Genomic DNA, 17,010 nt, shown 5'->3' on the forward strand with positions numbered 1-17,010 from the left:
AAGAACTGAGCTGTTTTCCTTAACATTATCAGAGTTACTTCCATTCCTTTGCAAATGAGAAACTAATAATACAAACTTGGCTGCAGTACCCTTTAAACTCTATGCCTCCCAGTAGGTCACCTGGTGTTCTGCAATCCATCAGTCAGTTCTGGGGCAAATGCAAACAATACTTTCCGTTACAATAACTTGTATCCAGGAAAAAGAAACAGGCACCCTGTTGCATCTGTAGCATAGCAGCCAGAGAAAAGTTTACTAGCTATAGTCAATTGGAAGCTGTGGAGCTGGGCCAAATTAGCATGTTTTTCTCCGCCTCTAGATGAAGTCATGATTGAAATATGACATTGAACTTTTTTAAAAAGGGAAGGGGAGCAGGAAAGAAAAGCTAAACCTGCGACAAAGTGTCCTTTGCCCAGAACGCGGTTAGGAAGTGTGTGCATACTTCTGAACCCTGAGTCGTTCTCAGTTCTGTAACCTTCTCCTCCCACTGGGTGGAGCAGGGCCTTTAAGAGCAGCTGGAATGCAGTTCCCCTGATCAGCGTAGCCAGTTGTTGCCTGTCTGAACCTCTGCCAGTCCTAAAGAGTGGTGCTCTGAGCTCCAACCAGGGGGCCTCATCCTGCACCCTCACCACCGCAACTTCTCACCCGAGCAAGAAGCAGCTCCCAGAGAGGAAGAACGTTCCCACCTGCCTAGCCATGGGAGAGGACGCTGCACAGGCCGAAAAGTTCCAGCACCCTGGGTCTGACATGCGGCAGGAAAAGCCCTCGAGCCCCAGCCCGATGCCTTCCTCCACACCGAGCCCCAGCCTGAACTTGGGGAACACGGAGGAGGCCATCAGGGACAACTCACAGGTGAACGCCGTCACGGTGCTCACGCTCCTGGACAAGCTGGTGAACATGCTGGACGCCGTGCAGGAGAACCAGCACAAGATGGAGCAGCGACAGATCAGTTTGGAGGGCTCCGTGAAGGGCATCCAGAACGACCTCACCAAGCTCTCCAAGTACCAGGCCTCCACCAGCAACACGGTGAGCAAGCTGCTGGAGAAGTCCCGCAAGGTCAGCGCCCACACGCGCGCGGTCAAAGAGCGCATGGACAGGCAGAGCGCACAGGTGAAGCGGCTGGAGAACAACCACGCCCAGCTCCTCCGACGCAACCATTTCAAAGTGCTCATCTTCCAGGTCAGTGCTCCCTATGCCTCCTTACAGGAGGGCTGGAACTCCTCAACATTCTTGATCTCACTCATCCTGGCTCTCACAGCCATTTTCACATTTGTCCTGCCTGTCAGGGATCACACACTTAAGGCACTGTCCCCTATCTGCCTGCAGCAAGCAAATATGAAATCTGCACACAGGGGTGGGAATTTCCCAGGTCACTGCAGACTAACCCAAAGAAGACGCCTGCGGGCTTAGTAGGCCCCGGGTCATTTGTCAGGGAGCACCTGGATGTACTCTGTACAGGTTGGGAAGACGTGCAGGTGCTTGCACCCTAGTCAAATTCATTTATCTCCTTGCATTAGGGGCGTAAGGCTCTGGCTGCAGCTGTTAGCTGGACAGGGCAAATTAATTCAGTGGCTGTTCATTAACTCTTTGTGGAAATGAAGTGATCATGTGAGGTATTTTGTTGTTTTTTTAACCAAAAAGTCAAACTATCCCTTTGTACAAAGGCTACCAACGTTTTGGGGACCAAGCAAATAGAGGATTGATTCCATTAGAGTTAGCCTTGTTCTTTTAAGACTTTTTTTGGGCAAAGCAATCTTGCGGAGTTCTTTTCTAGCAAATGCACTAGAAATAGAGAGTACAAACACACTAGATATGCCTCTCTTTGTTCAGAGAGACCGCAACTGTTAAGTAAAATAAACAGAATGTTATCAGCTATAGTCACAAAGGCTAGTCTTAAATGTTTCTCCCTCAAACGGTTGCCTTCGAATAAAAAGGCCACTTAATTTTTTTTTTAATGCATCAATGATGCAATTAATGTAGCAAGAGGCTATCTGGGGACAGGGAGATTGCGTGGGGCTGTTGTTCCGCCAAGTGGTGGGCATTTGTGAATCCCAGGGCAGCCCTGCCTAGTGCTGGAAGCCCTTCTGCCCAGTGGAATCCAGCCAGCACAGAGCCCAGGAAGTGATTGCCATCCTCGCCCCAGGGCTGTCTTGTTGTGACCATATGAATAGGAGAAGATTTCAAAGCCATGGAAGGGAGAGGCTATAACCAACAGTTTGATTGTGAAAGGCACACAGGGAGAGCCTTCATCTCCCAAGCGAGATTTAGAAATTGGGATTTAAACCGAGGGAGCCTTCTTTTTCAAAAGGAATCTGCTCTGCCAAGTTAGAACATAAGCCTTCCTACCCCCATAAAAGGAAAGACTCAGCTTGCTGCTTTTTTGTCCTCCTCAAATTGCACTTGAGTATTGTAAAGGTTTAGGGAGCCTATGTCCTCCTCTACCTTACAGGCTTTTGCAGCTGAAAACTTTTCAGCTTTTAATGCAAATGCAGTGGCTTTTCATGCACCAGATGAATTGAAAAGAGATACCATAACTGGGCCTTTCTTAACCATATGAGATCCTTACTTTATTAGCCTAAGAGATATTAGAAATCTCAGCTCTCAAGGCATTTCTAAATTAAATACTGATCTCCAAACAAAACCAAACATGTACAGACCTTTTTAAGTCTGAGACACCAAAGGAAATTGTCCTGCTTCCAGTATGAATCAGGCAAATTATCTCTTGTCCCATCCCTCAGTTAAGGAGGAGGAAAAAAGTATTTATCTTGTAGAGGAAAGTCACAATTTGTCAGGATTGGCTTTTGTTTTGTTTTGTCATGGATGTTCTGCAGATGTTGAGGGGAGGGATGGAGAGGATATGCTAGTAGAAATTCAGGAGAATTATAAATCTGACATTAAAAAAAAAAAAAAAACTGCTTGGGAACTTAAAGGCATATGCTGTTGTGAGGGCCTGACATGGTCTCCTGTTTTGTCGCATTGAATTGGCAGGTGTGAAATTGCAGCCAGAAGTAGTAGAAATTCTCCACCTAGTGAGTAAAAGCTGAAGCAGGGGTGCTCAAGACCAAACTGGAAGCTAAGAGTATCCATAGCAATGTGCTCGGACTCCATTCTGGCCCCTTTAGAAAGCCATCCCCAAGCACACATTTCAAGAGCATTTTAGGAGGCAGGAAACTAGAGGCAAGTGACTGGACCTTTCTTAAGCCATGGAAGATCCTTTATTAGCCTAAAGGATACTAAAATTCTCAACTTTCAAGGCATCGCAAGACGATTGTTTTGTAAAAAACAAATGCAAGTATAGTCACTCAGTGGACTCTCTTGGTCCTTCTAAAAGTAGCAGTTTCCCCAGAGTAGTAATTATGCCAATGGATAAAACAATAATTTGTATTGGAGAGTGGCCCAGTATAGTAGTTCAGAAGATAAATTTCGGAGTCACACAAACAGTAGTTCAAATCCTAGTTCTACCACTTACTAAATATGTGATATTGGACACCGTTTGTAGCTTCTCCAAACCTGTTTTCTCGTCTACACACCGATGATATTAATAAGAGCAAAAAAAATCAAGCATTTAATAAATCCAGCATACATTGGTAAGCATCTTATTTATCCTGAATTTACAGATGAGGATGTTGAGATTCGAAAATGTTTATGGCTTGTCTGAAGCTAGTTAGTAAGCAAGTGGTGAAACTGGGATTCAAACTCATGTTTAATTGATTTCAAAGCATGTACTCTTGAACACTAATGCTTCTTCCCTCCTATCTCTCTCATAGAGTCAGGAATGAAAGAAATAACCTTTAAAATAGTTAGCAGGGACTGGCATGGTATAAGTGCTCAACGAATAGAAGATATTACTGAGTGGATCTGAAATTAATTGGCTCAGAAAGAAGGCTACACTTTTGCTTTGCTTTGTTAGAAATATGGTCCTTGGGTAAAAACTGACCTCACCTTACCCAGGATCTTTTTTTTTTTTTTTTAATTTTTTTTTTTTTTTTTTTTTTTTGAGAAGGAGTCTCGCTCTGTCACCAGGCTGGAGTGCAGTGGCGCGATCTCCGCTCACTGCAAGCTCCGCCGCCTCCTGGGTTCTCGCCATTCTCCTGCTTCAGCCTCCCTAGAAGCTGGGACTACAGGCACCTGCCACACGCCCGGCTAATTTTTTTATATTTTTTTAGTAGAGATGGGGTTTCACCGTGTTCGCCAGGAAGGTCTCGATCTCCTGACCTCGTGATCCACCCACCTCGGCCTCCCAAAGTGCTGGGATTACAGGCGTGAGCCACCAGGCCCGGCTACCGAGGATCTTAAAACAGCTCCGCTATACACAGAGACCCATGTATTATATAACTACCGCCATGTTGAAATCAACATTATATCTCATCTCCACGAAAGCAAAGGACTCTTCTCAAAAGACCTACTCTAAATAAACCCTCTAGTCACAGCATAATCTTCACAGTGTAGCATAAGGAGACTGTTTCCTAGACCTGTGGAGAATGTAGAGGGCAAATATGTACCAGGTGTTACTCAGTGTCTTTAGGTAATTTATCATTTTCAGCCCATCTGAACCCTATGCTGGACTTCCCCTTGTTAAATCTACTGTTTCTAGTTTAAGACAAAAAATTACGTAAAAATAAGAGAGTGAGAAAGGAAAATCTATCCCATGACCTGAGCATACTTGGTACGGTACTGTTGAGAAGAGTACATTTTCAGTTTGGGAAGTCCTGTCGAGCCCACTGAAATCTACAGGTCTGCTTTGGTTAGTGGTTGAAGATACTTTTTTTTCTTTTAGACAGAGTCTTGCTCTGTTGCCCAGGCTGGAGTACAATGGTGGAATCTCAGCTCACTACAACCTCCACCTCCTGGGTTCAAGTGATTCTCCTGCCTCAGCCTCCCAAGTAGCTGGGATTACAGGCCCCCCACCACCACACCCAGCTCATTTTTGTATTTTTAATAGGGACAGGGTTTCACCATATTGGTCAGGTTGGTCTTGAACTCCTGACATCAGGTGATCCATCTGCTTCGGTCTCCCAAAGTGCTGGGATTACAGGCGTGAGCCACCACGCCTGGCCATAATTACATTTTTAAAATTCCAAACTTTGTCCTTAATTTGTCCTACTTAAAACATGTCATTATTTATTTCTGTACTGAATGTTACAACATTGTTGTAGATGTTAAGCATCTAATTTCTTAGCAATTACTTTAAATTATAACCAGTAGTGTCTACAACTGAAGAAACATTCATCTCTCTTTCAGCAATAAAATAAATGTTAAAATCCTAGTTAAATTCCGCAGTTTTGTCTTTTAAACTTTTTTGTAATAGCTTCAGATCAATATTTGAATTCAAAATACTGTGGCATGACCCAGCATAAATAAAATAAGACTCATAGGCATTGCTGATCAAAAAGAAAGCAAATGTTAAAGAAAGACTGAGACTTTGCTTCTAATCATGGTGATCACTTACTAAAAGAAAAAATAGAATTTGTACAGAAAATCAGTGACTCTACACTTACGAGGAAATTTTCTCTTTTGATTTAAGAGACTAGAATTTCACAGGTAACTGGCCCTGAGGAGGCAGTACCCTCTTATGTCCTCTTAAGGTTCTAGTAATGATTATTTGAAAAAGCAGTTGGGAGATTATTTCAAATCCTGGGAACAAAACGAGAGTACTCATGAACAGCTTACACTTTCATCCACATAAAATTGGGAAATTGGGTGAAAAAAGTGGAACGGTTAGCTATTTGCAGTGGATACATTTCTGGAGAATTGAGCCTATAAATGTGTTCGAATTTTCATACTTTGGGTTCCTTTGATAAGGTCAGAATTTTAGAAAGACGCTAAAAGTGTAACATCTTCAGACCATTTTTAAATTGATTTTTAAAAAGCCTGTACTTTATCCAAAGTCACTGCTCTGAAGACTGTTACATTAGTACAGACCTGGAAGAAATGAGGATATAGATAAGAAAAGACGCCTTTATATGACAACTCGTCATGTTTCTATCACACTACAATGTTCCCATATGGGATATTAGCTTTGATGTGTTACTTAGCCAGTGCCCTTTTACTTTATGAGGTAAACAAAATATTTGTTCTTATTGTTATCATTTACATTTATTGAAGGTGAGCACTGCCCCAGGCACTTTAAGTGAATAACTGATAATTGTTGGTATTCCTTAGAAAGAATCATTACATACTCTGACGTAAAAAAAAACTAGACTCTTTCAGATGCAGCCCTTCCAAGTAAATGCTGCCCCTTCCACTGCTTTGTAATCTATATCTGTTTGAATTGAATGAATGAAAAATATTCTCCAATGCAACTCAGGTCCCATAGTTTTGATTCTTATATAAAACAAAACACATTTGGTATCAGTACACTAGGGAATCAATTCTGCAATTTGTTAATTCTTTTTTGTGGGATTTATGTTAACATCACAGATTCAAATATGTTAGAGCTGGAAAGCACCTTAATAATCATTCAGTTTAACTTCATTTTATATCAAAGAAACAGAGGCCCTGAGAAACAGTGACTGGCTAGGTTTCATTTTATTATTAATAATAGAGATTATAGAATTGAATTGCAAAATGAGTAAAAACAAGCACTATAATCCCACCATGGTAAAGTTCATGTTTACTGGGTTTTCTACATCAGCTTTTAAATAATTCAGTGTGATTTGGTTTTTTTGTTTGGTTTTGTTTTGTGTTTTTTATTTGTAACAAAGAACACCTAACCAGTGTGTCTTAAAAAAGAATTGAACCCTTGATAACACTGACAAATAATGAAACTTTTAAATCCTCCAGAATGTGAAAGACTGCTCAGGGATTATAACTAATGCATTTTATTCTTATGACTTGCTGATTCTACCGACAGCTGCCTTAGGGGTGCAGTTCTAATCAATGACTGTATCCACTTGGCAATCCATACCTCAGAAACACAAATCGGAGGAAACCATCAATGTGTAAAAAAGACCTATAAATCAGAATGTCACGTGGGCACAGTTTTATTTTAATAACTAGTATTTAGAGATTATTGGATAAAACATTCCATGGACACAAATTTATGGTCTTCATATCCCTCCAGGATGCTACCGCATCCCAGTGGGAATATGACATCCTTTGTTATTTTCTTCTACCAACAGGAATGATGAGTTAGTGACACAAATTCTCTCCTTATTCAAGCTTTTAAATGACTTACTATGATTTCCTTTCTAAGGCAAGTCATAGAGTCTTCTTTTCTATTACAGTGTGCATAGCATATCTAGGTATTTAGATATGTACACAGAAGATTTGCTTCCATGAGCTTCAAACCAAGAAGTGTCCAGCATGTTGGCAAGTTTGTCTGTGTTGATACAAATGGACTATTAGTTCACTAGGATCGATATGAACAGCAAACAAGCTGAACTACAAGGAGAAATGCTATCTTTTCAGTTCTTTCCATTCATTTTTATGCTGTGAGCCTATCAGTCATATATGTTTGAAGTGTGCTGTTTTATTCCCCTTCCTTTGAAAACCTCCCAAGGGTTCTTGTGAAAGGTCAGAACCAAGAACACCTGCATCAGGGGAGCTGAGGACCTTTTTGAAAACAAAGGGTAAATAATCAGCTCTCCTGAGGGCCTCCACTGGGCAGAACTACCGAAGGAAGCAGTGCAGCCCACAAGGGATTCCTAGTGCCATTTTCAGGGGCTACAAACCCTAAGTAGACGTATAAGTAACGAGGGCAGGGAAGCAGTGACAGAATTGAGGATGTGTACTTGATCTTCCCTCTTGAAATCGTCATCAGTCTTGCAACCTGTAAGAGAAAGCAAATCAGAAGCATTACAACAGGAAGTTGAAGGCAGAAGTGTCCCGTTGCTTATAGGCATATGAAATATCAAGTGTTTCTATGAGGTGTATGTGGGAGCTTGAGCACAGGGCACGTATGCAGGTGAGATTAGGCACCTCAGGAGAGGGCAGTTATCCAGCATCCATTGGCTGAAGTTTAGACTGAGTATCCACCACCATAAGAGTTACTTAATTGTCAAACACCACTCATATGTTTTACTATAGAATAGAAATTTTGAAAAGTATCAGTATTTTTCTGCTTCCAAACAAACATTATGGAAAGGTAAGAGCTACATGTGCTTGGACATTCATGGATTTTTGTGTGAAAAGAAAGGGCTTACCTTCAGAGCAGATGCCATCAGAAGCCACAAAATAAACACTGTTCAATATACAGAACATTAAATCCTGCTTGTGTAATTAAAATGACAGCAGAAGCATAGCAGTTAGCCAAGAAGACATATCTCACTTGTTTCCAGTTGCATGAAGACACATCCAACTCATTCTGGATTATCTCTGTTCCTGCTGGGTTTATTTTTATAGCTGGCATCCAAAAAGCCCTCATATAATTTCCCTGGCATTTTACAAAAGAGTTCAATTGGGTTTCCTACCTTCCCTCAACACTCATTCATATACACAGTGTGTATCTACCACAGATCATATATGATTCACCTTATAATAACTTTCCTCAAAGCTGTCCTCAAAAGATACATAATAAAAGAATCGAAAGAGTCTAAGACTCAACAGCAACTATGCCTTTGTAATAATAAAATATACATTAAAGAAAAACTGTAATATTATTAGTTTAATTCCTTTAGAAGTTCAGTTAATATGCCTACCTTTTGTTGGGATTAAAGAAAGGGAAGTTATACAACTTACTACCTTTGATTACCCTGAGAGATTATACTATACAAAATGTACCTCTTCTCTGGTAGCCAAGGATGATTTTTGCAGCTTTCTTTCTGAATTTCTGCTTTCCTCACTGAGGACTTTTAATGACATTTCACTGATCTCTTGGTTTCTTCCTTCCCTGTAAGCAACTCCCCTCAAACCTTCTCAACACTCTTGTCAACCCCAGAAGTAATTCTGCTTCTAGACTAAGCATCCAAGCTTTAGCTATTTCAGTTATCTAACCCTCTTTTAGTAGCACCCAGCCGCTGCAAAGAAAATCCTTCCTTAAAAATAGAGATCATTGCCGCCATTGGGACTTAGGTTCTCTTGATTTCCTAATGGCACCAGAAGTCAGCAAACTTCCTTCTAGACACAGAGGCAAACTTGTTCTTTCATAGGCCTCAAGAGAGAGCAATCTCCATTCCAGCCACTCTCAGGGCTTTCTTAGAAAGCCACCTACCCAACATGCACTCATTTAACAAGCAACTGTTGAGCTCTAGGTATTGGGACACAGCATGGACAAGAAACAAAAATCCCTGCCCTCATGGGGAGTATATTCTTGGGAACTAGAAGCAACCTCACCTTGAAACACGGGAAAGCAGTGCTTATAAAAGTCTATGTTATAATAACTTGTGACAGTCCGATGCTCCTTTTATTTATTTATTTATTTTTACTTTGTCTTTTACTATGGCCTGGACACTTTCCATGACATTCAAAATGGCAGAGTGTGGAGAGAGTTTTGGGAAACAATATATGATATCATCATTCTAACAAGGATTCTATTTAATTGGACTTTTCTGCTTTTTGCCTCGACACAAGACATTATCCTTTGTTTCCAACCAATTTATGGAAAGGACTCTGTATAGTGTGTGTAAGGGGAGATAGAGGGTTGTATTTTTCAAGGAACATCATAATTCTACCATTCAGTTATTAATTAGGAGAGTTTTCTTAGTTTCTCTGTAATATCTAAACTTTACTTAGTCTTTGTATCAAATATAAAGTGACACTCTTAAAGCGTGTTTTCATCTTTTCAGTCAAAATTACAAAACAAGAAGGGAAGTTCTTGCCATTAACATAAACTTTGCATGACGTTTAAGTCCCAAGTAGACTTTAAAATCCACTAAATCCAGTTATTTTTCAAACTGAAAGTTTACTGAACAGCCTTAGATATGAGCAGGCAATCCTGAGGCTCTGGTTGCAGGAGGGGTAGCAGGGGGATCTGGAGCCTTGCCCCCTTCTGGCATTCCAGCAGAACCCCTGGTGCCCCTGGGAGTGCAGTATGAAAGCTACTAATCTAGGTCAAATCTCTTGTTCATATCTGGAAGAAACTGAGACCCAAAGAGATTAAGTTATTTGCTGAAAGCTGTCCTGCTATTCAGTAGTACAGCAAAGACTGAGACTCAGGCCTCTGGCCACACATTCACTACTGTGCCATTTCTTTCAAAAAAGATGTGAAGACATTTTGCTGACTGGCTCTCCTTTTCCAATATTCGAAGAAAAATATTTAAAAATCAAGGGCTCTTTAGCTGTGTAACCTGAGTCTGTCTGCATTCAAAACTCCCCAGTGAGCAATGTTGCAACACCATCCCCCTTCCCCTCTGGAGTTGAGTGTTCAGGTGCTGCTCCTTGAAAGCCAAGAGGAGCCATCTTTGCCTGTGTGCCCAGCAGCTGGAGGAGAGTGCTGGCAACGGTGAAGGGGGCAGCTTTCTGTGCTTCTCTCCTCACTCTTCGCTGGAGGTGAGGGCCAAAGTATTCTTGCCCAAAGAAGCTCTGTGTAACACTAGAGAATTGATAAACTATGACTGGAAGCGTAATTTCCCCTCACTACTCTAAAAATAACCCTAAGATCTCACCTCCCCTTAATAACTCCCCAAAGGATATTCTAAACCACAAGGCTTCCTGAGTGCACCCCTAGGAAGCCTAGTCCTTGCTTCTCTCACTCTAAAATGATGTCCTCAGCCAAATTACTGTGGACCTTTGAACGGATTCTAAGGTTGACCCTACCTTTACTTCTGACTCCTACTTGGAGAGGGAACCCAGTCAAGGCTTTATGTGTGTTTGGTACTTGAAGACTTCTCAGTTCTTACCCCTGCCCTATCTTTTATCTGCCAACTTGACCTTCAGGCTCTTCTGCAGTGGGATTTTTGCAGGCTCAAGCCCTCTGACCTCAAAAGAGGATAGGAGAGAGAGGGCCTGTGGGTTGACAGTACAGTAATGTACTTTAGCTCCGTTATCTAAGCAGCTTCCTGTTCTATCTCAGTCACTGCCCACTTCCCCTCTGCCTGTCACTGATAGACTTTCTGCCGGCTGTCCTTCTGATATTCCCAACAGGCTGCCCTTGGCCTTATCCAGCCTAAAGAGAATGACTTGACGAGTTTGGAATTAACTCTTCCTATTCTAGAAAACTCGTGCCACAAACATTTGGTTTTTATCATCACCGTGTCCCCAAAACAGACACACGTATTACAGCAGCTCAGGACTATTTGTGAAATATGTTATTAACATGAAACCTATATCGTCCGTCTTTTCAGGAGGAAAATGAGATCCCTGCCAGTGTGTTTGTGAAAGAGCCCGTTTCCAGCGCCGTGGAAGGGAAGGAGGAGCTTCCGGATGAAAACAAATCCCTGGAGGAAACCCTGCACACCGTGGACCTCTCGTCAGATGATGATTTGCCTCACGATGAGGAGGCCCTGGAAGACAGTGCCGAGGAAAAGATGGAAGAAAGTAGAGCCGAGAAAATAAAAAGATCCAGCCTCAAGAAAGTGGATAGCCTCAAGAAAGCATTTTCTCGCCAGAACATCGAGAAAAAGATGAACAAGCTGGGGACAAAGATCGTATCTGTAGAGAGGAGAGAGAAGATTAAGAAATCTCTCACGTCAAATCACCAGAAACTATCCTCAGGAAAAAGCTCCCCTTTCAAGGTTTCTCCCCTCACTTTCGGGCGGAAGAAAGTCCGAGACGGAGAAAGCCATGAAGAAAATGAGACCAAGTCAGAAGACCTGCCTAGCAGTGAGAAGATGCCGAATGACCAGGAAGAGGGGTCCTTTGCAGAGGGTCTTTCCGAAGCGTCCCTCGCCAGCGCCCTGGTGGAAGAGGAAATGGCAGAGGAGGCTGCTGAGAAGGTGACCTCTAGGGGGAGTAACTCGGGAATGGACAGCAACATCGACTTGACTATTGTGGAAGATGAAGAGGAGGAGTCAGTGGCCCTGGAACAGGCACAGAAGGTGCGCTATGAGGGTGGCTATACGCTAACCTCCGAGGAGGCGGAGCGCTCCGATGAGGACCCCGTGCAAGCCGCCGTGCTCCAGGTGCACCAGTCCGCCTGAGCTTAGAGCCGCTGTGTCATCCTGTGCTGTGTTCAAGCTGGCATCCAGGGCCGAGGAACAAACTCCTGCACATCTCCAGCACGACCCACCCACTCCTGCGTTCCTGTCCAGGCAGTAATCATTGACCACATAGTCATAGTAACACACAAGAGACCAGGCTTTACCATGAAAGCGACCTGTCACGGACTCCACTTTTAATTTGCGCTTAGGTTCTATCTCCGTAGAATGTCTCCAAGATTGAAGAAGAAATTGAGCAGTTGAAAAATGCTAATCTATTTGGCTTAGTTAGAAAAAACAGAGGATAATTAAGATACTAGTCATGAAAAGTGATTCATTCTTTTTTGTCATTCCATAAGCTTGCTGAATAGTGTACCAGTAGTATATTGTGTTTCCACCGTACTCTGTGAATCTAATTTTATTCTTTGCGTTGATATATAATATACATAAATATGTAAGCTAAACATATAACTATATGTTTTAAGAAGAAAACATCTACAAAAGATAAAAAGAGATGCTCAGTTGGTTGTTTACTTAATAGAAACCATTGTATTATTGCAAACGAAGGAAAAATGAAGGGACCATAAAAGTCAACTAATGAAGTAAGATATGTAGTAAAGTAAGGACTATTCAGAAAGTAAGAAAGAAAATTTGGAAAATGAAACAGGAAACAAAGAATGCCAAAAAGAATGAAAACAGAGAAAAAATGTATGTGCTTGAAAGTAAAATATTTACAATAGTAGCTTAACTATTTCACTCCTTAAATAACAATACTAAAGAAGTTCATATATCCTGGAATAACATGTCATCTTCAAAATTTTTTAATTTTCTAATATTTTTAAATAATAACAAACAGTGTTAAAGCTGTATTTTTTCTTAATAAATAAAAGATATTACAAATATTTCTTTAGGGAAGCTCAAAAGGATGTTTTCTTGTTAACATTGGAACGAATATAAATCTTCAAAATACAATTAATATTTTTGTGGAATTGTGCTTTGTGGAAACTTGGCTCCTACTATTCTTCAATGCGCTTCAAATTTGAACTAACCCTTACATTCCATATGATGTGATGTAGGCTTATAAGATGCTAAAATCTATAGGTTTTGGAAATGAAATATTCTATTTTTTCTTTTTTGTACATAATGGGAATTTCATTCCAGATTGTATTTTAATTTATATATTAATTTCACAGAATATTAATGTTTCTTAACTTCTTAAAGCATGCTAGTGTTTTATGTATATGTACACATATATTCAGACAGGGTAATTTTTACTGCTACCTAACGTTATACTAAAATATTGCTTTATCTGTTTTTAATTACAAAATGCTAATGATTTGTTAAATTATAGTTTAAAAACACTTGGTCCAGGGAGCAAATCTCCTGCCTTTAGTATGCACCACTGTAAGTAACCTTACAAATAGAGTTAATCCAAGACGGTATTAACAAACTATGCTTTGTCTTTAATAAAAGGGATAGGATTAACAAATGTATTGATGGCACAACCTATTCAGCTATGTCCTTATTTTTGCAATAATGTAACCTCAAATATTGGATTGTTGAACCAACAATGGCTGTGTTAAAGAAGATTAAATAATCCAAAAAATAAAAGGCATGTAACAATGTCAGTTTTTTGGCAGAACAGTTTTAGAACAAGCAGAAAAAAATTGATTTTTAAACTCTCCTCCAAACGTAGCAGTAATGTTGATTGTTTCAGTCTTGAGTTCCCCTATTAACTCTGCTTCCCCCAACCAATCTCATTTAGAAATCTAAGTCTCATTCTTCAAGTTTAACTTTTTTGACATCACCTTGCCAGCTCTGGAGAGTATCTGAATTTATTTCAGCAGCTTGATGATTTGATAGTTACTTCTGCATTTTTCTTGTATTATATCAGAACTTCTAATACCTCAAATAATCCTGCAAACATGAATGTATTGACCTGTAAATTCAGTTTATTCACACAGATAATCCTTTCTCTTCTGCAGTGCCATAGAGTTGGTAGCAGACTTAATTTTACTCAGGGCCCAAAGCAAGCCTATTTAACCTTTATGGAGTTGTTGTTACTTCTTGCAGCCGAGAAGTTGGGGGACCCAGACCTAATGTAATATTTACATTTCCTTTTCAAAATGTGTCTTTCATTTGTTCCTATAAACTAGCTGTATGTCAGCTGAAAACTGCACTTGAGCATTTTTATTTTTTTAAGTTTCACTGGCAATCACATTTATTCTATGTTCCACATTTGAAGCATTAAAATCCTAAGCAATAAAACAGAGAATTAGGCCAGATAATTATTGAAAATCACACACTGTAGGGATTACAGAGAGCAACAGTTGTGGAAATTGAAGCGATTTATTCTGTATTATTTTTGAGTTATTTGCATACTGGTGAGACAGCAACATCCCTAAATTAGATATGTCCTCTCCCTACCTATCCAACAACTCATTCCTAACTTTCTATGCCTGGAGCTCAAGAACTGGAGTAGTTTTCCCCAAAGATTTGTTATACATTAAGAAGGACTGAGAGCCATATCTTAGAAATATAATTCAGGAGTAAGAAGCATCTATTACATGGGTCACGAATCTCACAGATATATAGCAAAAAATAAAGTCATTTTTCTGTGAGATTTCTTTTTAAAGTAAATAGATATGTATTTCAACAGGAATATTTTCTTCTTTCTGCTTAGGAATCCAGTATGTGGCTGAATTACTGGTTCTTTTTATATGTGAAAACAAAAGACCCTTGCTAAGACTAGTTACGTACAAAACAAGGATTTCTGATATTTATTGTCTGATGAAAACCCAAAATGTTTCTGCTTTTAGCAGTGCTCACCCAGAAGAGCAAAGTTTGACACTCATGCGATTAAGCCCACTATTAGGAAACCTCAACATAGCCTGGCTGCCAGTATAAGTAAAGGTTATAATGAAAGTCATTTCCTACATTAAGACACTAATGCCCAAGTCCAGTTAATTCTTGCTCAAAAGTTTGTTTACTGCCCTGGAGCCCAAATCTAAGTGATTTTATATTGGAAATTGGGAGTATGAAGAATTAAGGTACAGGCAGCAATCGTTATTAACAGTTCCATAGCAACCACAAGTCTTTTCCTAAAAACCAAGACTCAAGCACTGCAAAACAAGTTTCAGATGAAATTGGCATTGTGACCTTTGTATTCTGCTTGATCTGGGTGTCTAGATAAAGACTTCTGTAGCCAGGAACTCATTCTTAAAGGGAACAGGCAGTAACTTGCATTATTAAAGGTATTTTCTTATTTTTGTTTTAACTGTTACATTATCCTGCAGTATTTGAAACTCTAAAATTATTTTTAACTCTCCACATAAACTGCCCTAGTTAAGAAGTCGCACCTTTAAGCAGCTTGATTTTCATACATATATAAGCTTTTCACTGTAAAAAGCAATTTGTTAAATATTTATTGAGCAAAGCAATCTTTAGTTCCTATTTGCTATAATTTTTAGCACCAAAGCAGTGAGACCCAAGAAAGGGGGAGGAAACCAATATTTTTGACAACGTACTTTATACCAGCTGAGCATTCCAATGGCCAGCAATACTGTGTACCAATCACATGTTAGATACAAGTATTATCTCATTTAATCATATAAAATCCTATTTGGAAGGTACGATTTTTACCTCCATTTTAAGAGTAGGAACCTGAGAATTTTGAAGTTTACTGAATCCAACTAGTAAGATGGAATGGAGAAAGGACTCCCGAGTTCTTAACTACTCTCAGGTCTCACTCATCATGTTATAATTTAACTACTTTTCTATTAAGGGTCACAGAATTAAGTGATTAGTCCAGGTTCAAATAACTAGTGTCGGGGCCAGTGTTCAATTCCAATCTGAAATCCATGCTACTGCCAAAACAGACACTTAATTATCCTGCAACACTGCTTAATTATAAGTCAGTTTATAAGCTCTCAAATGGCATAATAACTTCATTTTACCACCCCTTATACAGCATCACTTACACTGCACTTCGTAAATGATTTTGATGATTGTCATTCCAGTGCTAAAAAAAAAAAAAGAGAGAGAGAGAGAGAGAAAGAAAAAGAAAAAGAAAAAAAGAAAAAAAAAAAACCTCACTGTTCTTGGAGAGCCACAGAGAGACTATTATTAAGGTATGCTGAGGCCACAGAGGGGCTTCTTAGCTCCTTGGCCTCATCCATTGTCAGTAGCTGCAGGGTTCACTTTGGGGAAGGGTTTAATAACAAGCTGTCAACAGAGATAGATACTAGAATCAGCTCATTCAAAGATGGTTCATGAAGTCTGCCTCAAACTCTTTAAGTTAAAGAAGTTATATCTCTGTGTCATAGGAGAGAACTTGCTATATTCTCCTTGGACACTTCCTCTCATAAGCTGAAAAAAGGAACAAATGGCAAATCAGCATGCGGCCAGGGGTGGGGGATTGTAGAGGTTCAGGAATTAGGGTGAATCATGAGGATACAGAGACCTAGCCTATGAATATAATGCCTGCAAAATTATCCAGCTGTGTTCTCAGAAAAACACAGGCGGTAAGTCAAACAAATGCTGCTGTCTCCAGCTCTGTGTGCAAGCAATCAAAGAATGTCCTCTAGGCCAGCAGCCCTCTTCCATCAAGATGTATGCTGCAGACAGCTACTTCCTCCAAAGGCTTTGGCAGGGGTCACAAATTCAAATACCTGAAAACTCAGACATGAGTAAACTGACTCAAGGAGATGGCAGCAATTGTGGCAAAGCTATTACACATGGGCCGTGTCCTGTCCGATGGGGCACCCTTATAATCCACCTGTGCAGTGGCAGTGCTTCTTTCTAATTCCCACACAGGGAAGGTATGTTCTAGGAGCCACCCTGCATGTGGTAAACTGGCAATCACTACCCAGTTCCACTTGCTGTGTGAGAAATCGGGTCCAATGACTTTCCAGTCCAAAACATAGGCCTCTTTTAAGAAGAGCCAAAATTTAGATTTCTTTTTACATGAAAATCTCCTGGCTTTTAAGTTTTTGGCAAC

General features: G+C 40.2%; 1 protein-coding gene across 1 annotated transcript; it reads left to right on the top strand.

The window, feature by feature from the left end:
* Positions 1-330: 330 nt before the first annotated feature.
* Positions 331-13,626, top strand: CAVIN2 (caveolae associated protein 2). The gene is made up of 2 exons (XM_033230801.1): positions 331-1,176; positions 11,220-13,626. Exons 1-2 carry the CDS (start codon positions 694-696, stop codon positions 12,012-12,014), a joined length of 1,278 nt encoding a protein of 425 aa, XP_033086692.1. The 5' UTR covers positions 331-693; the 3' UTR covers positions 12,015-13,626.
* The last annotated feature ends 3,384 nt before the right edge of the window (positions 13,627-17,010 follow it).

Source organism: Trachypithecus francoisi, unplaced genomic scaffold, assembly GCF_009764315.1.
Source record: "Trachypithecus francoisi isolate TF-2019V2 unplaced genomic scaffold, Tfra_2.0 Lachesis_group13, whole genome shotgun sequence".
Classification (NCBI taxonomy): domain Eukaryota; kingdom Metazoa; phylum Chordata; class Mammalia; order Primates; family Cercopithecidae; genus Trachypithecus; species Trachypithecus francoisi.